We start from the raw sequence: 25,652 nt of genomic DNA, 5'->3' as shown, positions 1-25,652 counted from the left end.
TGACTGTAGTACCACCAACATTTTCAACTGTGAACAAGATGCAACAGTCTGTTGAGAAGGAACTGCTCAGATTTTTAGATTTTGATTTTTCACATGGACAGATCTTAATAATTGTACAAGTTTCCATTTGCATTAACCTGATGTGCTGAACTTAAAATCTCTGCAATAAATCACAAAGCTGTGGAAGGTGACAAACCCACAGAAGCTCACTGCACTGTACCACTGCTCGGTGTACATGTGTAAGAATGCTGAAACAGCCAGTGTTGGTCCATTCAACAAAACTGTGTGTGTCCTGAAAGCAGAATGAAGTGCTTCCCTCCCCGTTGTTGTTGTCATCACCTTGAGCTCCATAATATCCAGCAGCACCTCCACCCAGAGGGGCTCTGGGACGAACAGGATGTCTAATTCTAGACCACTTCCTGTCTGACATTCCTGACCTGAGCTGCCTTCCTGCCAGACTCTCTCAGACTCTGTACGTATGGAACATCTATGGCTCAGCCACCTAAACCTTTACATTTTGTATGTGAATGTAAATATACACATGTACAGTACATTCATTTCAAATAACACTGTGTACTGACTTCAAGAAAAGAAAACTGAAAAGTGAAATCACAATATGTAACATTGAGGAGTAACTATACATTAGACATATTAACTTTTTTTATTTAAACTGTATTTGTAGCCATTTCATTCCATTTATTTTATTGGTACCTTACATTATGTGCATAGAATGAGAGTTCACATGAGTAAGATTTACAACAAAGTGACAGACTGATGGGCTGAAACACATGGAAAAGGACACTAGACAGAACGGACTACATTCATTGTAGCAGCATCACCGCAGGCCACTCCTTTACCCTGCCAGTTCTGTCATCGACTGGATTACATATATAATGTGGGTTTACATATGTAAATATACAGGTTTATATATGTGCAGTAGCTAAAATCATGTAGTAAGGAATAGGAGTGAACACTCCAGGGCACTGAGGAGGAAGTAAAACCCCCAAGACACCAGTGCCACATTGTGCTGAAAAGAGGAACAGATACAGACTCTAACCAGTGATTTCTTTAGTAAGACACAGAAACAGAACCTGTTGGATCAGTGGAACAAAAACCCACTGACTTCTACTTAGAATGGATTCAATTTGTCCCTGATCAAAAGACTTCACTTAACAGAGGCAGATACTGTCTAAACGTCTAAATGACTAAGAGAGGATCCCATTCCAACACCCCCAACATTCCTTCAATATTCTAATTATTCGTAGTGTTCCCGGCCATTTCAAACACATTCTCATCCTAGAGCCGTTTAGTAGAGTTAAAGATTTCCTTCTCCCTCAATATTTATTAGTGTCTCTATATAAATTTCTTTATCCTTCCAGTTTAAATGATACAAAAATAAAATATGAACCTAAACAGAGTAAATTATTTCAAAAAATGTGAGCTACAAGAAAAGTTTCACCTTAGCTACTCAAAGTGACCAAATAATAATGCCAGCAGAGGCTAAAGTAGCTGATTGCCACAGAAAGAAAAGTCAACATAAAACTTAATTTTCACAAAATCATGATAAAGAAAAACTAAAAATATTCAAATGGCAATTGTAACTTAGCAAATAAAAGTGAAAACCAACAGTTGGATTCAGATTAAAAGAAAGAAACACAGATATCACCCAAAGATCAATCAACATGAGAAACATTTGGCCTGGTTATGTGTTTATAATTTCATTTAGATCTGAGCCCTGATGTCAGCTCATCTACCAGACACATGGAGGCTGCTTCCAGGATGCCTTCATGATCCCAGACAACTGAAACTCTAAGGAACTGCAAATTAGAGTATGTATGTTGGTTTAGTGATGTAGTTACAGTATGCTCTCCCTCAAGTTCCCACTGCTCAGCGTGCTTGATTGCTGACTGACTGTTTGGGTCGCTGATGTTTGGTTCCATGTATGAAAGTCCAAAAGAGCTTGGCTGAGCTTCTCCATCCAGTCCAGTCGCTCCTGTTTGGTGTCAGCCGAAAACCAACACCTGAACAAGAAGGAAGAGCATCAGTCAGTTAGTTTACTGCGGCCGGAGGAACATTTCAACGATTAAAACTGTTTCTAAATTAATCTCAAGCCATGATGCCACTAGTGATGTCACAGCTGTCAAAAGTCAACACCCACTGTGACGTCAGTAGTTGGGTGCAGTCGACTATCATCATCCTCCAAGTTTACAAAAGTGTTAAATTTAATTTGGTTTACACGATAAATGAAAAGGCTTATTCTCTAATGGTCAAAATGTGCAACAGAGATGACCACAGGCTCTGGGTCTGGGACTCACACATGGAGTCTGAGTTGATTAGAGTCCATGAACACAAAAACAAATCCCTGCCAGGACATTTGGTGTATTTATCATCTTGCACTTCACAAACTCCCTAAGATCTAGGTTTACTCTAACTTACTTGGCCAAGGCTTCCTGGCTGTCGTCCTGCGGCTGCTGTGGGATGTTGCTCACCAGCTCAAAGGTGAAAGGTCGGGCACATGAGTCCCTCTTGACAAGCCTGACACACTGACTGGGAGAGCTGGACAGAGAGATGCTGCCCTCTGCCTCCTGGGAGGTTCAAACAGAAGACACCATCAAACCTGCTGAAAGCAACATTGTGACTAAGTCTGCATATCTGTCTGTTGGTCTAGTCTTACCTTGGTTTCTTTGTCATTTGGGTGGTTCCAGTAGTACATGCTGCATCCCTCCAGGACAAAGTATCGGCGATGCCACACCCCGTATCCACTGATCAACTCAAACATTGTCTGGGAACAGAAGCACAAAAAGTGAAAGAGTGAATTTAATGCAAAAAAAAAAAAAAAAAACACAGATTAAAACCGTTTTCTCACAGTGTTTTCTAAATGTCCATTTTGTCGTTTTTTTTTCTTTTTTCTTTACAAGAGTTCAAATTCCTTCTGGAATGTCGTGTAAATCTCATCCCATTTGCTTTAAATCCTAACATTTGAATACAGTAAGGCTCTAAACGGCTGGATGTGTGATGTAGCCAGAGAGTTGAGTAAAAAGAAAGAAACATTACTGACCAGGAAGCCTTGGTGCTGCACATTCGAGTGACTCTCACTGCTCAACTGCAGGTAGATGTTGCCCTCTAGAGGAGAGAGAAAAGGCACCTGCAGTCAAGGGAGGAGAGACAAACTGTTATGAGGAAGACAAAGAGAAGCAAGAAACAACAGTATATTTGAAGAATTTCATTCCAACATACTGTTCATTCAGTCATTAGAGGAAACAAATCAGATGTGGTCATAACTTTCCTTTCAGATACACTAAGTGTCATTAGTATCACTATGGGGAATAGAATCTTGGAGGAATAATCCTTGTATATATATATATATATATTTTTTTTTTCTCTCTCTCTCTCTCTCTCTCTGACACCGCTATTGTTGAATAGCATATTGTTGAATATGTTGAATGTTTGTACATTTTACTTGGAATGTGCATCAGAAAGTAAATGTCTCATAGTTTATTTTTTGGCCTTGTCATTTCACAACTGTACTGACTTGTGGAGGCTAAATAAGAGCACAATGGATTTTTGAGATCAGATGGGAAAGAGCTGGAACTGAAAAAAGAAATTCATTCACCACGAACAAACCAATCGAGACTGAGGCAGTGGTTTACTGGTTTGATTGAAACCATGAGTCAGAGATTTTTTTTTGTGAAGCAGCAGAGGGAAATGTGAGAAGTGAAGGGGTGACAGCACTGAGAAAAGAGTGACACCTTTTCCTGAAATTCATCTCCCAGCAGCCTCCTGATTTTTCCTTCAAGTTTCATCTGAGTGGAGGAAGCAAGACAGAGGGAGGGGAGAGAGACAGATATGTTACATCACCAGTGAGCCTACCCATGTGCAGAAAGTTGTAACAGAACAAAAAAAGGACCAAGGGAATACACAGTGGTGCCTGTAGTGCCGTGCCGGTTTCTTCAGTGGTGGGGGTCAGAAATACAATACGATGCGGTGACAGTGGATGTGGGCCGTGCTTTTCCCCACTGAATGTTATCACTCAATTAACAGTTTCCACATAGTATTCTGCACTTAAAAGAACATCTGCAAAACTGTGTTCATGACATTTAACAATCCAAAACTGCTGTTTTGAAGCCCCAGGTTTGTAATTTGCCTGTCGCCATCTTGGTTTTTTTGAAACCAGGAGAAACCATATTTTGACGAGAGGGTGGAGCTGAGGAGGAGTGAGGGGTGGATCTGACCTGCTCTGTCCTCTATCCTGATTGTCAGGTAGGTCAGTGCGTGTTGTACAGTCTGTCAATCACATGGTAGTCCCACCCTAATGCAGCCCCTGCTTTATGGTCTATTTTCCTTTAAATGGAGCATAATTTAATAAATGAACATCATGTTGTATTGAAGAAGACTTGAAACTAGAGACTGAGACCATAAACTCATCAGGAAAACCTTTACTGAGGTAATAAATCAAGTGAGAAGTAAATTTTCACATAGACTTCAATACAATCAGACTTCTTTTTACAACCAGTGGAGTCGCCCCCTGTGGGTCATTAGATAGATGCAGGTTTAATGCTCAACACATTGTTCAGACGCAATCTTTGGTGCCAGAGTAAGAAAACTGTGTATTCACTTTCAATTCTTGAAGATGCCAACAACAGTGTGAGCAGCTCTTCCCACCAATATCAGATAATCACCTTATCCAGAGGGAACTTGCTGTGTCCCAGTGAAGCCAAGGTGATCTTATGGGAGCCCACGAGACAGAAGTTACTGGAGCGACGAGTGTTGAGAGCAGGAAGACCAGCAGCTGATGGATGAAGAAGCACAGAATCAAACCTCAAAAACCATCATGGAAAAAAAAAAGCTCCGTCAGCAATAGATGACCAGTATAACCAGTGTTTGCCAGGTGTATTTGATACAAAGTAGAATTGCCTCTACATCAAAGTCACATTTTATTTTTGGCAGCCCAAGTTTTTTAAAAAATTTACTAGCAACCATTCTAGAGTTACCGAAGTGAGTAAAACAAGGGGAGAATATGGCTTCTTATTGACCAAAATATACTGAACTCACATGTCAGACTGTTGTTGGATCTCTGCTGAAAACAAAGACAAGGTTGAAGTAATGATTCTGTGCAGAATATTTTAAAAAAAAAACACACGACAATACTTGGGCATGAAATAAAAGCACTCACTGTGATGGTGTTCAGAAGCTTTCTTGGTGTGACCTGAATATGCCAAGATGTATATCAATTAGTTACACTGTCATTAATAAATACACACCTGGCTCATTATTTGTGAGAAATGCATCCACTTACCCGTGATTTGGTGGTGGTACGGTCCATGCTGGAGCTACTACCTGAGGCATTGGACTAGATAAAAACAGGCAAATCAAACAGTAATGGTGACGTGGTTTTAATAACCTTCTTCAACTGAGGAATAAAACATCATAGAAATTAAATGGACTAAAAAAAATAACCTGTGAAAAAAAAAAAAGTCATTATATCCACTTTGTATTTGCTTAGACTAACCTGCATTAGCTTGCCCCACTGGCTTGACAGGCAGTTTCATCTAAATGCTATGGCCTGTTCAGTGGTCCAACATTTATCTAGCTCCACTAGCTCTACAAATACTTACTAGTTATATCAGGAACTGTCACAACATCCTTTGACCGCAAAGACGTTCTTGATTCATCGTTAATTAATTAATTTTGACCTCAACTCAAATTTAACATCTGCCTGACATTACATTGACGCGCCGTGCCTGCTGAGTATGAATAACAATATTGAACTTGTAAATTTGAATTCACTCCAACTAGTTTACCCTTCTATTAATTTTATTTCAATTAATATGTAAGAAAGAACAGCAGTAGATCAAAATGTCAATGTTGTGTCTCACCAGACTGTACACTTCCACATCAATCTCAAAGGATGAGCGAATATCCTTCCTGAAATATGATGGAGACAAAACAAGCCAAGACTTAATCTACATTATAGATTTCCATTGATACAATCACACAGTCATTGATACAGTAGTATACAGTATACACAACTCTTTAATTTCCCAGAGCAGGTGAGCAAAATCATTTCAGAGCCTCTATATGAAATCACACAGAGTTTCCTTGTTTGGTCAAAGTTGTCTTGATGTGACTATTCATTAATTATTTAAAAATATACATTTGTCCATCAAATGGGAAAAAAAACAAAACAAAACAAAACAAAAAAAACAAACCACAGACCAAAGGAAAACTGCAGCTTACAGAATGACAGATGTAGGGAAGGAGATGGTGTCTCCATTCTGAGCGTCAGCGGCTGTGGCCAGTGGGGTGGCGATGATGTTGCAGGGCCCGTAGCGGATCAGGATGAAAAAGTAGTGACTTGGCCGACCTGAACAAGTACGTGAACAGTTCTTTCAGCCACTATGTTTGTGTTAATTAAGCCCTGAATTTTCAAACACAGGGTTTTATTGAAATCATACAAAACATCAATAATGTAATAACTGTGTGAGGCAAATAAAAATACAAAATAGCAGAAATGCTTTCTTGCTGTGCTACCTGTTCGGCTGTGTGAGGAGCAGACAAATTCAACCTTAAGAGGCAGCTGGATGTTTGTGATGCTGACAGTCCCTCTGCAGGGCTGCTGGGAAACATACTCCCCGTCCTTCCCTGCAGCATCTCCAGTCTCTGAGTTCCTCTCTTCCCTCAGTCTGGTCACCTCTGCCAGCAGGGCAGAGCGTTTCTCACCTGAAACAGACAAGCAAACCACGAGAATAAGAATGTAGCTGCTAACTCAACTGGCTAAAATTAAAGCCGCGAGCAGTTACATCAGCAGAAAGATGACCAAGACGAATCGCACACTTGTTTCATCAATACAATGTTTCTATTTCAATAACATGCTAATCATTCTGCCATTCACTACATGGCATCTGAGTTATAAACAAATATATGACAGGCCACGCCCACTCTCACAAGTCAATGTGTCACCTCAGATTTTAGTTCAAGGTTTCCACACACGTATACCAATGAACTTTCAAAACTTTTCTGTGATATTTTACCCCATTTCCATGACTTAATTTAAGTAGTTCAACATAGTTAGGCCCATATAATGATCATAGACTGCAGTAACGAGGCTCTCACTTCAATGTGCTAACAATATGACAGGCTGTGTAGTAAAAATGTAGCATGGTCTTTGGAATGGAATCACTTCAGTCGACAACAGTTCATTGGATGCGGCAATGGACTGGTTGAGCGTCAGCTGTTGTCTTGCATCTCTACCAATGCATGCCCTGCTTGTAGGAGCGGTAACATCATCTGGGCTGGCTACAGCAGGTGAGTAGTATGTGCCGATGCTGGCCGTCTGCTGAGCAGCCTTTTGGTTGTCTTGATGCTTTTTCCCATTAACGTGGGTAGCTGCTTCCCCAATGTTGCTAACGTCAAAAGTTTTGGTGCAGTACTTACATCCAGCGCGGCTAGTGTCTGCCTCTCTTTGAAACCTTAGATTTGTGGTTCGAAAGCCACACATTAAAAACACACCTGCCTGTCATTCTTGCAGATAACTATCCTGCCAGACCTTGCTAACTTTACTCACTCGTGAGACATTCCTGCCACCAACTAGCAGCATACTTGTGTATCATGTGACATCAGTGACGTGAAGTTCATGCAGCCTATGCAGCAGTGCTACATTTTAAATTAACACAAGGAATGTAATTCATAATGTGAGACATGTTTTGTAAATTCTATGAACATATTTTAAACTATATGCAAAAACAGTATCTCTCAAAACTTTTCCAAAACATTCAGTTACTGGAGCGACTTTTCCAAACCATTTCCAGGCCTGGAAAACTGTTTTTATAATTTCATAACTTTTCCAGGAATTTCATGACAGTGGGAATCCTGTTGGTTAGTACTTGCCCCTATAGCACTGCTAAACTGGTACATTTCTGTCCACTGGGTCTTGAGGTACATGTTTTTGTTATTTGTGGCACCCCCTATGTGTCAGGCTCAAAATGCTTTGATAGACCTACACTCAAAAAGATATGTAGCCAGATTTATGACTGCAGTCACTATATACATTGATGCTTGCATTTTCAATGTCATCAAGTCGTGGTCCCTGCCATCAACTTAATAACATATCAGCAAGCTTTCTGCAGCTTTTCATAAGCTTGGTCCAGTGATGATCTACAGAAAATTTCGTAGCAATTGGACTAAGAGTTCAGGAGATGTCAAAAGTGTGTTTTTCAAAAAATTCTAAATGGTAGAAAATCTTTAATGGCAGACTTTAATGGTCCAAGCTGGGATAGGAAATTTTCCCTTCAGATGATAACCCTGTGACAACACGTGTTATCATCAGACATTTTACAAGAAAAGATGTGCCTGGAGATTCTAAGTGTTAGCTCCACATGCTGCCACCTCCAGACAAAGTTTGCAGGTTGCCTAATTAACGTCATCAGGTTTCCCTGACATTGGGTTTAAATCCAAAATACTGTCAAGTAACTGCTTTTGCTTTTTGCTTTGATACCAAATCCTTTGCCATCGTCTTATTGGACTCTTCTCGTCACATGATACAACTCTGCTACTCTGTCAGGTGACTGTGCTCTGGTGGTGCAGGGAGCAGATATGTTCAGTCTGTAACTGTAGTGTCTAAGTATTGATAACTAGTTTCTTATAATTTGCACTATTGGGCGCCACCGTCTGGCTGATTGGCTCTTCTTTCTTGGGAAGCACATGCACATCATTTCCTGTTCATGTGCCAAGTTTCATGTTTCTTGCTCATTCCAGTTCACAGCAATTTGAGCTGATTTGACAGAATCATTATCTACACTCCTTGTTTATCATTAAATGTTAAAATGATATATTGCTCTACTTATATATCTATCTATATTTATCTGTTTATCATTAAACAAACAGATACGTGTAAGAGTATCTTATTATTAATACTGCTGTTATTCTGTATATATTGTTTTATCTGGATGTAAAATGTACCCAAATAGTAAAAGAAGCAACTGCTGCTAAGGCAGCTTTCTGTGAAAACAGAGTAATATGAACATGGCTTCCTACACAAAGGTGGGACCGTTCAAACAAAAAGGTTGACCTACAGGAGACCAGCAGCAGTTTTTCAGCCTCAGCCTCCTCAAGCGAGCCTCGTCCATGCTCCTCATCAGTACAGCAGCTCAGAGCGTGCAGAGTCTGGTTGATCACATTCTGCAGCTTCCCTGCTTCTTCATTAAGAGCCTGGAGAGACACAGAACAACACTTAGCATTATAGGCACTACAGTGTACTTTCATTTGACTAAATTAGTAAAGTTGATGTTTTGCAGTGGGAATTCACTCTGAATACTAACTGACCAACTCTGAAATTTTGTCTTCCTCCAATAATCATAAACTACTCACTGTGATTTTATCCTTAGTGTTGACAGAATGTTGAGGTTGTGACTTCTCCGGAGCTCGTCTCTGAACCCCCGGGGTGACACTCTGCATGGTGGGCAGCTTATTCTGCCTTTGTGTACGGTACGCATCAATACTGTCAATCACAGCAACAACCAACATCACATTATAGTTGCATATTATGCATCCATGTTACAGTGCAATATAAACTCATATTGAGGATTGTTAGTGACAGTCCAGCTGCCTCTGCTCATGCTGCCTTGTGCAGTGACACTGACTTGCCCACTCAGTGACAAACAGTTTACAATCCCCTACTTAAGAACTTCACTGGGTAGAATACACACACACGCACATACATGCACGTAATATATACAAATTACATAATATATTTTATATATTATGTAATTTGCCATTGGAGTGTTTCAGAATATATTAAACAAAGATTTGAGAAACACTTTGTAAATATGTTATGTTGATAGAGTTTAAAATCTTTAAAATCTTCTTAGAAATGCATGAGTGGAAGACAAAAGACATATTTTCAAACATAATCACAACCAAAAGTCACACCAAAAGGTTACACATTGGATCACAGCAGAGCAGTTATGAAGCATCTAAAAGTTCCACTTCACATATTCATAAGTGGTTTTGGTTACATTTCTATTTTTAACATTTGTTTAACCACGCTCTTTCAGTTATCCTCATAGTTTGTTCTAGAAATGGTTACTGGTTTCACGCTACAAATGCCAGACAGTTAGTATTACTGTTTAAATCGTATCACTATAAACTTCAATTCAGTTCCATTTCCGTGGTTAGTTACTGCAGTAAATTTAACTCACCTCAGGTTCTGTACGGCATCAACAAAGCAACAGTCTCCCACCAACTATAAATGCGATATTGCATTTTTATACCATTCCATCTCTGCTTTATTCACCAAGTCACCAGTGTGAAGATTTCAATAGTAAAATGAGTAGTCGGTCAAATTACATCACTTGATGATGGTGATTAAAAACTGGAAACTCAATCTGGGTTTACTCCAAAGTGAATTTGTATAAATGGCCTGTACCTGTACAGAGGAGCAGTATCAACAGGGGTGGTGGTGGTCTCTTCTGGACTCAGGAGCAGAGATGGAGGATTTGATTCCTGGCTTGCTGCTAGCCGCTGTTGGTGGAATATGTTTTATTAACACACAAATATTTTTACAACTTCTGAATTTATTAACTTTCCCAGTGGAACTAATGGCACTCATGTATCAGCAGCTCAAAGCTAATTCATCTTACCAGAGGAGTGACCACAGCCTCTACAGACTTGCTGAGAGGAGAGAGGATGCCGCTAGGAGGGAAAATAAGAAGCTCATCTCCATTGCTCTCATCACACTCTTCTTTAGTTTCTCCCTCTTCCTCACTCTTCTCCTTCTCTGACTCCGTGTCCATTTTATCTTTGTCCCTAGAGCAAGCCCCAATACCACTATCGCGGTCCTCAGCATCTTCATCATCCCCTCTCTCTTCCTCCATCCTTCCAGCATATTCCAGCACCTCCTCGAACATCTGATCAATTATTTCAGAGGTGTTGGTCTCATCATGAGAGCTGAGTTCAGCATCTAAGGAAATAAACATCAAAAAAGATATACAAAATCCCTTTCAGAAGCAAATAAGGACTAAGATATCTACAAAAGTTAAACGGCTGCTGCGGTTTAAAACCAATAATTAAAAATACAGAAAACCCACAGACAATGGTCAGGGTTTTCAGTTTTCCCAACACCTTCACCAGTGTGCTCCACCTCTCCTCAGGTGTCCTCAGGCAGCCCAGGTGCTCACACATACATCTTACCAGTCTCACCTGAGATACTTGTCTCTGCCCTGGACTCCACACACGTACTGGTCTCAGACAGGAATGAGTCATTGATTAACTCAGGTTCCAGGATAAAAGTGACCTTCTTGATACTCTCTCCTCCCTCTGCCTTGTGAGTTTCTTCTGTTAGCCCATCTATAACACCCTGCCTTTCATCTACTGCTTCATCTGTCTCCAACAGGCATTCTGATAACTGGACGTCTGCCAAACTCAGAGCCGGATCCTTTGTGTCAACGTCTACTGGTTCGACCTTATCCGGTGCTACATCTTCAGTGTTTCTTTGAAACGGTGTATATTCTGTCTGTGTTTCTTTCAGAGCCTGAGCTACATCTGCAAAAGGAGATGCCTCCATTTGTTTCATTCTTGTATTTGGGCCTGTTGTGTTTGACTCTAGATCCATGTTGTCTTCTTTTATATCAATTGTATGGATGTCCTTCGACTGTTGACATATATCATCCTTATGAGTACATCCTTCTGTATCTCTTTTGTCTTCTCTTAGAGTGAAAATATCATTCTCTCCTACCTCATTGCATTCTTCAATGGACTCTATGTTCACTTGGTCTCTATTTAAAGTAGTCTTGTCTTTCACAGAGTTCTCATCTGGTATAGGTTTCTCATCTTCCTGCAAATCAGAGGAACCAGCAATCTCACCAGAGACATTTCCCAAACAATGTTCACTGTCCTTGATGTCAGAGTGATGCTCTGTCTCTCTGCCCACTCTGGCTGATTCCAACTTCCCTTCTTCCTCTTTAGCACACACATATTGCTGCCGTCCCTCAGCTGTGATAGACTCTTCTTCTTTGCAAACCTTGTATTGAGGATATCTCCACAACCATAACTCCTCATCTGTTGAAGGCTCAACATCCTCTTCACTGTATGAAGAAGCATCAATCATTTCATCTTCTTCAAAAGAAAATGTACCTGACCTGCTCTCTTCAAAAACTTTGGAAACCTCCCCCGTTTCTTTCTCGTCTGAACAAGCTGATTCGAGCAGTGTCTGTTCATCACCTGACACATTCTGAGCCTCACCTAAAGATGTTTTGGAGAGACTCTGATCCTCACTAAAAGACAATTTCAATACAGTCTGGGTCTCTGGTTCTTGGGAGCCTCGCTGCTCTTCTTCATTTCCAAATAAAGCCTTGTGGTCTTTCTGCTTCATGAGTTCTTCACCCTGATGAGTATTTTGGTTCTTCCATTCCATTTGCAGCTGCCCTTCACTAGAGCTTTCAAGCTCTACAGATGCTGCATGGGCTTCAGAGTCACAAGGTGCCCTCTCACCTGTTGAAAGATTAGTCTCAGATCTTAACACTAGGTGCCTAGGCTCCATCCTTAATATACTTTAGAGCAGTTACTGAGTATTAATATCAAGACTGCAGAGTAAGATGGCTGCATTGGGTAATATGGCAAATTTGGACGGAATTTTTTAAATATGTGCCAACTCTTTTGTATTTGCTACTATTGATGCATTCCCACTTGCAGAAAACACCAGCCGTGTTTACATGCAGATGTCTTTTCATTCTGATTGAAATCATCCCGACTGTTTACATGGGATATCATTTAATATGACCTGGTGTTTACATGCGCCGACGCATTTAATGAAAATGCTGTGATGTGCACAAATGTGATGAATACGTCATGCTTTCATCTTCCTCAACAGTTATCTTATCTCCTCATCATCTAGGTGTTGACTCATGTTCAGTTCTTCAGAAGTTTGTATTTACAACAAACTGCAGAGAGGACCAGTTCAGCTTGGAGACTGCCATTTTTGGGGAGCGGAGGAATGCATGTCTCATATTATTGTAGAAGGGTTAGAAAATTTTAGTGACTAAGAACCTGTATTTAATGCAGATCAATCACACCTGGCTAACAATTTATCAGACAGATAGATACTTTATTTATCCCCAAGCTGAAATTCAAATATCCAGCAGCTCATTATAGAGACAAACATTCCTCCCATCATAATCACAAAAAAGACTAAATAATTAGAGTAATTAAATAACAATTAAAATAGAGATAAAAATAAAATAAAGTAAAAACATGATAATTGTTTAATGTCATCAATATTGATGCTGATTAAGAACCAATATAATGGATTGGTTCATCACTGGTTAGTAACAGATGTCTATGTTGGGCTTGACTGTAGTGTGTATATGGCCTCTGTGTGTCATGATGGATGGGCATCAATAATGACCTTGTTCATCAATTCAGGACATTCCTACATTTAACAAATTCAACCAAGCTGAAGTCTGAACTAGTTAAAAGAAAATACATGCAGTCCATTTTATTACGAATACATAATGCCAATAGTCTCACCTGTTGTATTTACAAGTGGCTTCTCTTCACCAGATGTAGAAACTTCAGTGAAGCTGCCATCTTTCATCTCAGCATCATCAATCTGAAAGAAACAATATCAGCACTGGGATTTCAGAATAAAAGCAGGGAAGCAGAGCTGTTGATCACATAAAATAACAATAAACGCAAATAAACGAGTAAATATTAGGGCTGTCAAAACACTGAATAAATTTCAATAGTCAATCGCATGTTTTATCACATGATTAAAATTCTATTATCTCAGAACTGTTTTCTCTTGCTTGACAACACATAACCGTCAGTCTGTCTGAACTAGAATCTAACGTTAGCATGTCTGATGTGTAATTATGAAGATGTCTGATCATTTATTTATCCATAGACGAGCTCTGGGTAAGTTATTTTCCAACTCATTCGATCTCCAACAATGATTCAGGCGTTGGATATAAACACTTTAGGTCTCCTGACACGCCCCTTTATGCAGACCGGAACTGCCCCCTTTTGCTCTCATAGACATGACTTGTCATGAAGTATGTTGCTCCGCCATGTAAAATCTTTGTAGGATGTCTCTATAGCAGCTTGACAACAAGTAAGGGTGCAGCAAAGGCTCAAAATAGTAGCAGCCAAAGATTCTAGAAAATAGCACTCTAGAACCTTTGGTAAAAGCAGCAGTGACGGTGTAAAATAAAGAATCTTTGGCAGCACATGATTAACATGATTTAAAAAAAACAAAAAAAAAACCCCAAAAACAACAACAACAACAAAACAAAACCAAAAAAACACGTTATGCTCGGAGTTTAATGCCTTAATGCTGACAGCCCTAGTAAATATATAAACAGTGGTGATTGTTATTTAATGTGAAGGCCACCGTCATTACGCAGAAGTACCATAAAGGTAACTCAAATCACAAAAGCAAAAAAAACAGGATGCATTGATACAGTCCAGTCTGTAAGACATTTCCACAGTCCCAGTTTTAATTTGAGAAGGTTTACATCAATATAAAAAGAACTGTGTGGGAGATATAGTCATATATATATATATTTATATATAACATTGTGCCCAAACTGCAAGGCTTCAGAAGGCTTAAATGTTCATCATTTTAAAGTTTGTACACGAGACTCAGAGTTGACTGACAGTTGAGAGATGTAATTTAGATTGAGGAGCATTGGTCTCAGTTAAGCGGTGACTGTGTAGTGACAGTGATAGTTGTGAGGCTCAAAAACCGAAAAAAAAAAAATTACATTAAAAAAATAAACAGATAAACTGAAAAGATAGGTGGTTTACCAAAAACAGCAAAGGCACACAGGGGAAAACTAGAAAATGGAAACCCATTTGGTAGACTGCATGGTGTGGAATGCATGGTGAAGAAAACCCCTTTATGACTGCACAACAAGTCAAGAATACTCTCCCTCATGTAAGCAGATATTTTCCTTGTCACTGATCAAGAGATTATGATCATAACCTCAGAGGTTTCACCACATGATGTAAACCCCTGAAACAGACAGGCCAGGTTGCTGATCTGGAACAAAGTGTCCTCCCCTGCTGGCCTGCGCTTACATTGTAGTTTAACAATAAACAGCAACACTTATCAAAAGTTATTAGGACCCATCCAGTTTTACTCCACAACACATTGTTAATGTAGTTTAATGTAAAAAAGTTTACTTTGTTCTGAGGCTAGTTTCTCCACCAATGAGGTTACCTTGGTGGGTTCATTCTGGTTGGACAACGCTGGGCATTGTGTGTGAATAGATGTCAATAAATATATTCCAGTTTGTGTTGCCGTGAAGTGTCAGTTTATTTCAGTGTAATACCTTCTGATATTCAGTCTGACCACTGAGGTGGGTAATATGTTTGTAATATGTAATATGTCTGGGTGGGGGGTTGGTTACAGGGTGTGGACTGGCCTTCTAGAGGAAACACTGAACTGGCACACTGGTGTTTACTGACAGGAGCAGCAGGATGAATGCAGAGGTCAACGGGAGAACCCTGTGCTCAGATTCAGCCAAGTGCATCAAAACTCACTGAACGACATTTCATTATTCAGCAGGACAATGATTCTGAACAGCTGCCAAAGCAACTAAAGAGCGTTTCAGGGTGAAAAGCTGGACTGGACTTTGACTGGCTCAGTCAGTCACTTGATCTTAATCCTGAAGACCAGACTAAAGAAAGAGAGCATCTAGTGATGTCGAAGACCTCATCGTCAACAAAAGGATTTTCCACAAAATATTAAATATCATGATTTCATGTGTATCTGTCCAGTTTCTTAACCTCTAAATTTTGGGCACTGTAGAAAGGTATCTCCCACACAGATGTTGATGAAATGTCCAACTGTCCAAGAACTTATGGTCTGGACTGTATACTATACACCACAGGGATGTTAGCGAGGATAATGACCATGAAACTTAATGAAAACAAAATCAAAATACAAAAAACAAATAAACATTCAGCTTCATGACCCCACCCTGACATAAGGAATAAGAATAAGACAAATTCATGTTCACCACTGTTCATGCCCACTTCCCCAAAACCTCACCACAGACATAAAAAGATGCACCATGAAGTGACTTCCTCTGACGACTGGAGCATGTAACATGAGGAAATTCTGCCTACAACAGTGCATCAGTAGTTGCCCTCCTCCCCAGTCCAGTTTAATTCTTATCAATGCCCAAGTCAAAATAACACAGTGAACTGGCTTTTAAACCTTGCCCATGTGCACAAAGTGACCAGACAGTACAAAGTGTTTTTTTTTTTGTTTTAAATCACTGACTCACATCCCTGGGCTCCATGGGGGGCCAATGAAATCTCCCTCTAGATCTAGGGATCCAGGAGGAGGAAGATGAAGGGCCAGGGGGAGTCCTTCCCTGCTAATGTTTACACAAGCAGGTGTGTATTAAATCTAAAACAAACTGGAAAAGAGTCTGCTAAACATTAGACAAACAAAAATGACTTCCACGTAAACTAGTTAAAATATGACTTGTCATCTGCAGAGTAAGATTTCTTTTGGACGCACTATGTGCTGGCAAAAGAAATCCTTGACTGGAATCTAATACAGAAATTACATTAATCCAATTTTACACAAATGATTGTGAGAAAATCAAGTGAGTTTTTTATGTTCAATCGATGGTTTAGGAGCGAAGAAAACTAATCACATTACCATCAATGCATCTCAAAATTCTGTGTGACAAGACAAAACTGACAATGTTTGACAAAATATCAAAATACCACAATCACAAACCCACCTGAGCTAACAAGGGATCAGAGCTGCTCCTTTTTAGCCAGGCATTCTCACTGATTGGTTGGAACGGCAACTGGCTCAACTCCTGCTCCCGTTCCTGAACCAGGAAACCATGACAGATGTCAGAAACAACCTCTTTATGTAATTTAAATAATTTCATCATCTGAACGTGAACAGCAAAAATATAAAATCAATCCATTCATTGATTCTGAAAATCATACAAACAAAGGGCAATGTCACTGCTCGTAGCTTTATTTTAGAGAGATTTTAATGTTTGAAGATTTACAAACATCATTTAGCAGTACTGATATATCAGAAATACTTTATGGGTGTAAAACATTTATTTCACAATGCTTTTGAGTTTATTTACCCATCTGACTCTGAGTACTTGTGAACTACAAACATGCTAATCCTATTATTCTATATACTACTGGTGCATTTCACTTATAAAGCCATTCAGGCTACAGCCACACTTTTACTACCTTTACTCTTGCCGTCCACACTACTTAAGTTTGAGACCTTAATAACAGGGACTTTTGGAAACACTGCTGATCCCGCTTTAGTTTTAAATCTCTGGAGTTGCGTTTTAGTCTGGAGGGGCAGAAACGGGAGACCTCTGGAAACGAATACACCCATGTCACCTCCCTGATTGGGTGTCATTGGTCACGACTCCCAGTGGTGAATGCAGCATGGATAACAGGTGAAACCTGTTGCTGACCTTGTTGTCTTTGCTCGCAGCTGTTCTGCAATTAAATTCTGCTTTACAACAGTTTTTTGTTTGTACTATTTTCTTCAACTAACCAGCTGCAGAGTGACAATCTGCTTTCTGTTTACACTGGCGCACGCATGCCCAGTGTTTGTGAATGGTCCTGTGATATGTGTTTTCAAGTGTCCTAGTATGGACAGAGATTATTTCTGATACGGAGCCAAAACACTTGTCTGGCTGGAGATCGTTTTTGTTTTCAAATGAAAACGTATTAGTATGGACATAGCCTCAACCAACCTGGCGCATGCGAGAGGCCTGCTTGGAACTGGGTGTTGTAGTCCCCTGGAGTTTCTGATGAATGCCAGATACAAAGTTGGAGCAGGTTTGAGGGCAGAGGTTGACAGGGCCCGTTGCAGGGGCAGTCGTTACGGCCGGCACTTTAAACCGTTCCATTCGCTGATGGAATTCTTCCTCACCTGGTGGGACAAAAAGATATGATTTTCCAAACATAAATTTAGAAATAAATTTTTTGCCACATTATCCTGACGATGTTTTCTCTCCACAATGAAAAGGTCTGCTGATACTAAATTCTAATCTATTTATATTTTCCTGCATTTAAAGATGTATGGGTGTGTACTTCAAGGAGATTTGGATTAGTTAAGACAGCCCAGCTTAGGTAATAAGTGCTTCACAACAAAATTGTAAAATAAAACAACAATACAATAAAATTAAAAGAATAAGATACAAAAATGAGTAATAAAATAAAGTGGAACTTTATGGAAAATCAGGGTATGCTTTCCGATACAGGTATGTTTTTAGGAGAGACTCGGACAGTCTTATTTCCTCGGGGGGCTCCTTCCATAGTTTCGGGGACTCTGATGGCAAAGCCTAGACTCTAGAACTGACAGAACACTGGTGCCCAAGGATCTCAAATTGTGCATAGGATTATAAGGTTTTAGAAATTCAAAGATGTATGCTGGAGCCAGGCCATGACGAGCTTTAAAAGTAATCAATAAAATTTTTTAATAAATTCTAAAACATACGGGGAGCCAGTATATGGAAGGTAAAACAGGTGTGACTTGCAGGAAGCCTGTCATGCACTGTCTGAGACAACAAAATAGGCCACCTTCTAAACAGTCTCCTCCAATGTAACAGGGATCCCCTCTAGAAATGAGTAAAAGTAGTTTTAATTTCTGTCTTCTTTCATTGTTTTTGTAGTATAATTGTAAATTTCCTCTATCATTTTTTTAACTGACTCTTAAAATCTTGCCAAAGTATAGATATAACTGAACTCAGGTCACCATCATGTTAGTCTCCATAGCTAGGTCTCTACATAAGACACAGGGGTAAAAAGACTTAACCAGGAGATTACTAAAAGAATTTTCAAACACAAGATTCACTTGGGACAAGGGTGCATTGTGCTTCATGGACACATCCCTTTTCAAAACAGTATAGAGTCTACTAATTCTTTTTTGGCTTTTCTACAATTAATCATAGAATTTACATTAATTAGTGACAACTGACATGACCTGCCATTTTCATGTTAAACTACAGATGCAAACATACGTACTGGGTAAAAATGAGAAGCTACTGCCTGCAAGGGATCTAGGGAACTAGGTATGGTTGCAGTTAGGATTTTATTGATTCTACTATTCATCTGTGTGGTACAGTATATACGCTCAATAACATCTCCCTGAAAATAATAGAAAATCTAAATAAAGTTAATAACAGTCCCCACATTAAGCACTGGGTGAAGTTTACTGATCACTTGTGGTCAGCTCTAAGTTCGGGACTAATCAGACTGTGTCAGAGGACGTCAATAGATGAGGTGGTCCTTCAGTGTGGCCTAGGACACATTTGCATTCACACTGCTAAAAGAACATGGCCACCTCTGAATGTGGTCTGAGTGATCAGATCTGAAATGCGTCCTCAATGCGTCCTGGGTGCGTTCACACCTGAACTTGGAGCTGTTCACAGGTGATTGGATCAACTGAGACAGATGTTAATACCAGGACTGAACAGGGCCACAGACCTCATTCGGGGGTGGTCTGGAAGGGCTGCCTACTCAAACGATGTCCTCTGCCACACTGTCTTTAGTCCCAACACAGTTTCATAATGAACCAAAAACATTCTATGATTTCAAATGGATAAAACCTGATTGTACTGCAGAGCTGTGCACAATGATTCACTTAACCCCTCTTTGCCCTGCTCGGTCTCTCTCACTCACACAGACACTTACACACAAGCACATTGACAATGGACCCATCTGTTGATTGGCTAAAAACAGCATATGCAGCATATTTGCATATAAATCGGGAAGTGAGATCCAGTCACAAGTTGTCACTGGAGACCCATGTGGAGACGCATTTTAAAGCCAAAGTTGACCACTTATGATCAGATCACTGAACACACATTAAAGCCGGGTCTGAACAGGGCCACAGAATTCAGTCCCTATCAGTCATTCATCCTTTGTCCACCTCCTTCCTGCTGCTGATGTGGATTCACTGCTGGGCGGGTATTGCTTTTGGGAGGAAGGGCTTTTTTGGGAGTGGGGCTTCGGTTTCTTTAAGTACAGATAAAATGTTCCCAGTCCTTACGAAGTGAGAACTGGTTTAGAGATGGCATCCCCAGGACATTTCAGCACTGTGTCCAACTAATTTTTCATATCTGCATGATAAATTTCACCCATGTATACAAGTGAAATGATGACACTGTGCAGCCCTGTACCGACTTCCATCTACTTAAGTTTCCATGTCTGTAGATGTTGTTTTGAAATTTACAGATAGAAAAGTAGCACTCCATGCTTACCGAGGAGATGCTCTTTGAAGCCCTTGGCATGGATGACGGCTGATGGGCTGTCAGCACCAGGATCTGACAGGCACCTCTGGGCCAGTGGAGCTCCTCCAAAACACAAACAAACAAAATCCTGCTGTTACAAACTACAACATTTACCTAACATCCAAACTATCACATTGACTTGACACAGATTACTCAACTCCTGGACAATGGTTATTATCTCGTTTCCAGATAATCTGCCTTGTCATGACATGTCACCATCTGGAGAAGTACTACAAAACCCTACCAAAGTACCTTACAACACTCTTGTAAGTACACATACACTCGGTTACCAGTGCCAGCTGGCTAAGACTAATGCAATCTAATACAACAGCCCTGTAATAAATTCTACCTAAATGAACATTTTTGTTGAATCTGTTTCAGAGAGGGGTTGATGCCACATTATGGTCATTTTAAGGTTGTACTTTGTTGAGAGTCGTCTGGTGAATTGTTTTGGGTTATACCGTCAGCTGGTTCTCATATTTAGACAGCCTCTTTATGAAAAAAATGGGTGGACAAAAATGTTAGAATGGCTGCTTCAACAGTACAAGGTAGGATTACCCTCTCTTCGCTGGGTGAGCTGCTGGACTCGGGACCTTACTGAGGGAACCATCGGTGTGTCTGGCTTCGTCCCTAGCTCAACTAGGCATCCAGAGCTGGATGGTTTAGGGCTACGGTTCTCCTGACCAGCAGCATCCAGACGCCGCCTCTTCTGGCCATCATTCACCTCTGAGCCATAAGACAGAAAAATGATGAGGGACAAGACATAAGTCACAAATATAAACAACTGCAAATACTGTTGTGAATATGTGGACATTCTGTGTCTATAAAAATGTAAACATTGACAGTCTTGCTAATACAGACAAACAAACCTGATGGAGAGAAGACGTTGTCTTCAGAATCTGACAGAGGTGCTCTCTGTCTCTTCAGGTTGACATTGCCACCATTTTCCTCGCCAGCTTCCATGTTGAGCTGCAACTATTGCAACATTACAGGGTGGATATGTTATTTAAAGGTGTCAGCTCTCACTGTTATTGAACAGAAACCTACAAACACAACAGCAGCAGTTCAAACAAGAGTCAGTTTTCTACAGAATTAAGTCTACAAAAAACCTGCTTATGATTAATAAAGGTTCTCCTTGAAAAAAAAAAAATAGAGATTTATGGATACTGAAGGTCACGTACGTATAAAGCATGGGCCAAGTTATAGCCATGAAAGATATTTGGTTTAAAAAACAAAGCTTGCTCTTATGCACGTTTAAAAAATAGAAATGTATTAATAACCGTTTCAGCTGTATCGCAAACTTAATGAAACACGACAACGCCCCAGCGTTTCAGTTTCAGCTCAGGTCAATTTAAAATGAAATGCACCGTCGTTGCTATCTACGTTAGCAAGTCAGCTAAACCAACACATGAACAGAACCCATGTTAGTGAAATTTGATTACACTTCTTACTATTTTCGAGCACTGACAATCCGCCACTTAACAGCTACTTAAATGAGCTACATTAGCCAGTTTATGTTAGCATTAGCAACACTGCCCGACCAGCTCATTTCAAGCTAACTTGTCCAAAGTGGGCCAACAAAACATTAGGCTAGCTTAGGATGGCGAGCTAAACTTTAGCCGGAACAAACTGTCTTGAAGTGAGCAGAGCTTATGAAAAATGCAACGCAAGTCGTTCGTCTTCTTACCTGCAAAGAAGTCTGTATGAAAGTACAGTTGTAAATCAGGTCAACGCTAACTGACGGGGAGCAAGACGCAACCAGTCTTGTTGATTTACGCTTTCAATCTCCTCCTTCTCTAACTTCGAATTTCAGCGGGTCTTCTGACGTCAGCAGAGCAAACAAATGGAGTCCCGTAAATACTCTGGAATAGCACTGATCTGGAATCAGCCTAAACAGCAGGCCTGGCCTCGTCTGCGTACTGCAGAATTCCTGATCTGATTCCACGTCTGTACTTGCTGAGCAGCTAGTGAGGCCGTTTTACCGTAAGAAGCCGAGTAAAGGCGCGAAACAAGATTCCGCGACACTGCTGAGCTGGTCCAAATGCGTGTGTTACAGCGTGACACGGCTTCCACAGAGGCAACAACTACGAGTTATACGTTGAATAAAGTCTGTTTAACACATGAATGGTTTGTTTCATACACTGTTCGTGCTGAGGTTCATCTTCTCCCGACGTTAAAATGTGCGAAGCCTGTGAGGAGAAGGACCACCGTGGCAAAACCGGAACCTTAGGCCTACCTCTGTGATGAAGGCATCTTTCAAAAAAAAAAAAAAAGTGTCGTATATAGTATAGTATAGTATTTTCTCCCCTACTTGCTGATATGTATTAGCTATATGTTTATTTATCTAGTTTGTCTATAAAAGTCATACTGTATGTTCACTTTTGTGGCCCTTGTTTTTGCTGTTATGTATTAGTACACTGATGGCCTCTGGAAACTGACTCATATTCCTTGTATGGACAAACATACTTGGCCAATAATTATGATTCCAATATGTCAGAATCAGAAACAGTAAACAGGATGTTAAGTTGTTAAAATTAGCCACACAGTGACTCAGGCTGCTATCTAACATCTCTCACATGACATTAAGCTGCTGAAGCCTGTTTTTGATTATATTATGTGCACAGGTTTATAGCATGTTTCAGCACTGAGGTTCAACCGTGGGCCGGTTTTTCAGCACTGTTAAAGGGCCCAAAATTTTACAGGAACACTGTATGTTTTCCACATGTATAATTCTTTGATTTCTCTGTTTGTTTTAAGACAGTATTGGAGGTCAGATGTAATTTTAATATTAGTAAAGGAGGGCTGAGTTACATCATCTCATGTATTCATATTAGACCAAAAAAACACAGGCATGCAAATGTATGTTGTGTGTTGCACTATGATGTAATGGATATCCACATATGATAAACGATGGCCTGGCTCAGATATGGTTGAATGAAAGTACTGTTGTTGTTGAGTAATATGACCTTTGTGTAAACATTATTATTTATTGTAGATATGTAAATAAGCATGTAAACATTTTAATATATACTATGAAAGTGAAATCTTCAGCTTTTGTCAGGGGTCAAATACATTTGCTGGAGGGCCAGTTTTGGCCCTTGGGCTGCTTGAGTCCCCTGTACCCTGCAGTAATGGAATTTAGGCTAATGTTTGTTCACTCATACTCTAATCTTGTTTTACCGCGGCAACAGGTGGACTGGGCCAAAACCACAATGACCTTCCCCAGTTAATACTATTGACATTTTATTTTGTATAATGTAAACAGTGAGGTACTGGGCAATATGAATTTCCCCAAGTGACTAACAAAATATCTATCTATCTATCTATCTCTCTATCTATCTATCTATCTCTCTATCTATCTATCATGGTACCACAGTGACAGTTCCTTGAATATTTTGTCAAAGTCTGACATATCGTAGTTTAGCTGAAACACATGTAGTACAGTACATGCCCCATAAATGTACATTATCTTTAAAAGGGAAGTTATATATATCATATGTGTTATAGGTCTAAAGAAAAAGGGCTCATTGCATGACACTGGCAGCCTGTTAACGGTTATACAAATAAATTACAGATGATGATCATGAGGAAATTGATGGGGTTACATGATAATGATCTAAATAGGTCACAGCTGCATAGCTAAGCTGGGGTTTGAAAACAGCTGTGATAAGATCTTGTGAACATCTTGTTATCTCCATCAGTTTATGTGCACAAAACATATTTGCATAAGACGGGAAACTCCACTCGTGAAGTAGTAATGTCATTTACCCTGACAGAACCAGAAACCACTATGAGTTTGTGCTTGGCATTTTTTTTTTATTTTTTACTAAGACTCCTGTAATCATTCAATTTAAGGCCTTTTATAATTAAAAGAAAAATCAATTAATCCAAAACTTTTTGTACGCCTCGACCACCAATAGGTGGAAAATATTAGTTTTTTTGTTTTCTTTGTTTGTTTTTGGGGAATCAATCCTTAAATATGAACACTGTCCACACCTGGACACTCACTCTTACAAATATATCAACTGTCCAGACTTACAGTATATCATATGGTCAGTCCTCCAGGACTAAAGAAATCGCAAGCTAATATTAGTTGCATTCAAAAATCCACTAACCTCTATACTGGCTTTGGCAGTTTATGGTCTTTTATTTTGTACAGTATTTTTATGCTCTCTTATATTTGCTTTGGGGAAGTGTGATTACATGCATCAATCTATGAATAAAACACAATACAACAACAACAAATACAACAACCACTAAATACCAACCACAAGATAATGAAGACCTCGGCTACCTCGAGGCCCCTGGCATATCAGTTGATGTTGTGCTCTAGTGGTGACAAAATATCCATTGGACCTGAGTATTATCTAAATAAAATGTGCTTCTGTTCTTTATGTGTTCTCTGTCCTTTGTTGAAAACGGATGACCTTAAAAAAGATAATGAAAGATAATGCTGTATAGATTCTTCCATTGTCTGTGACACAAGAGAGGAAAAAATCTTAAAAAACCCAACAAAACAGAGGTGTGAACTATCTTCTTACTGTAACCACCCTCATCTAAGTAGAGGGACAGCAGTTCTCTACAGTGGATGGAAAGTGGAGGAGGTGTGGGATGTTTTGTGGTTGGATACATTTTGGTTGGAAAGGCTCATTTGGGTTAACAATGGACAGGATTTATATCGGACGCAGAGCTAGAAATCGATCACAGCAAAGAAGAAGAAAGACAAAGAACATCACCTTTTCACTGACAGCATCATGAAGACTCTTTGCTTTACTCTGGGGCTGCTGCTGCTCACTGTCTGCTGCTGCAAAGCCATGCGTGAGTGATCTCTGCTCCTTATCATCTTCAGAGTTTGCTCAGAGATGTGTTTGCATTGACTTTGTATGTTTTTCTTTCTTACAGCTAAAGCATTGCAGTTAAACGCAGCACCAGGAAACTGCTGCTTCAACTTTTACACACGCAGTTTACCATTAAAGCTTGTGACCAGCATTACGAAGACCCACAGTGCCTGTCCAAAGAAGGCTTTCATGTAAGTTTGTGCTTCATTCTTTTGCTGTTTTGTTTTTTTCGTGTAACCGCCAATGAAATGATGAATACAAAAGTAGACAACCTGTGTTCTTTGGGGAGGCTTTATCACACGACCACAGCATTGAAACCTGAACAAAAGAAGGTGGATGTTATGTTTTCTAATGTCTGTATGTTTTACAGAGTCCGGACTGTTGATGGGAAACAGATCTGCTACAATCAGACTTTCCAGTGGGGTCTAGATGTCTACAATCAGCTCCATGAAGGCAGCAATCAGCAGCACTGAGGATGTATTATATATTTGATTTATTGTATGAATGCCTGGTCCTGCAG

General features: G+C 39.9%; 2 protein-coding genes across 9 annotated transcripts; one reads left to right on the top strand and one right to left on the bottom strand.

The window, feature by feature from the left end:
• Window positions 1-642: 642 nt before the first annotated feature.
• Window positions 643-22,516, bottom strand: anln2 (anillin, actin binding protein 2). 8 transcript variants are annotated; one of them, XM_071489357.1, is made up of 25 exons: window positions 21,982-22,514; window positions 21,164-21,269; window positions 20,853-21,020; window positions 20,265-20,357; window positions 17,754-17,932; window positions 16,755-16,847; window positions 16,287-16,379; window positions 13,522-13,603; window positions 11,197-12,486; window positions 10,638-10,957; window positions 10,424-10,518; window positions 9,367-9,496; window positions 9,072-9,207; window positions 6,532-6,720; window positions 6,238-6,364; window positions 5,877-5,925; window positions 5,297-5,350; window positions 5,174-5,206; window positions 5,053-5,077; window positions 4,680-4,789; window positions 3,750-3,803; window positions 3,059-3,145; window positions 2,675-2,782; window positions 2,437-2,585; window positions 643-2,021 (listed from the first exon to the last, which is right to left on the bottom strand). In XM_071489357.1, exons 2-25 carry the CDS (start codon window positions 21,255-21,257, stop codon window positions 1,856-1,858), a joined length of 3,924 nt encoding a protein of 1,307 aa, XP_071345458.1. In that variant the 5' UTR covers window positions 21,258-21,269; window positions 21,982-22,514; the 3' UTR covers window positions 643-1,855. The 8 variants fall into 8 exon arrangements, with proteins under 8 accessions (XP_071345458.1, XP_071345474.1, XP_071345467.1 ...); XM_071489373.1 differs by having other exon boundaries at window positions 16,287-16,376; window positions 21,982-22,513; XM_071489366.1 differs by having other exon boundaries at window positions 5,053-5,074; window positions 21,982-22,511.
• Window positions 22,517-25,019: 2,503 nt separating this feature from the next.
• Window positions 25,020-25,652, top strand: LOC139628073 (C-C motif chemokine 4-like). The gene is made up of 3 exons (XM_071489424.1): window positions 25,020-25,112; window positions 25,197-25,323; window positions 25,503-25,652. Exons 1-3 carry the CDS (start codon window positions 25,049-25,051, stop codon window positions 25,603-25,605), a joined length of 294 nt encoding a protein of 97 aa, XP_071345525.1. The 5' UTR covers window positions 25,020-25,048; the 3' UTR covers window positions 25,606-25,652.

Source organism: Trachinotus anak, unplaced genomic scaffold (genome assembly GCF_046630095.1).
Source record: "Trachinotus anak isolate AG129_WGS33_773 ecotype Australia unplaced genomic scaffold, CSIRO_AGI_Tana_v1 ptg000002l, whole genome shotgun sequence".
Lineage (NCBI taxonomy): Eukaryota > Metazoa > Chordata > Actinopteri > Carangiformes > Carangidae > Trachinotus > Trachinotus anak.
Note: the sequence above shows the minus strand (reverse complement) of the source record. Positions and strands in the feature narration are given on the sequence as shown.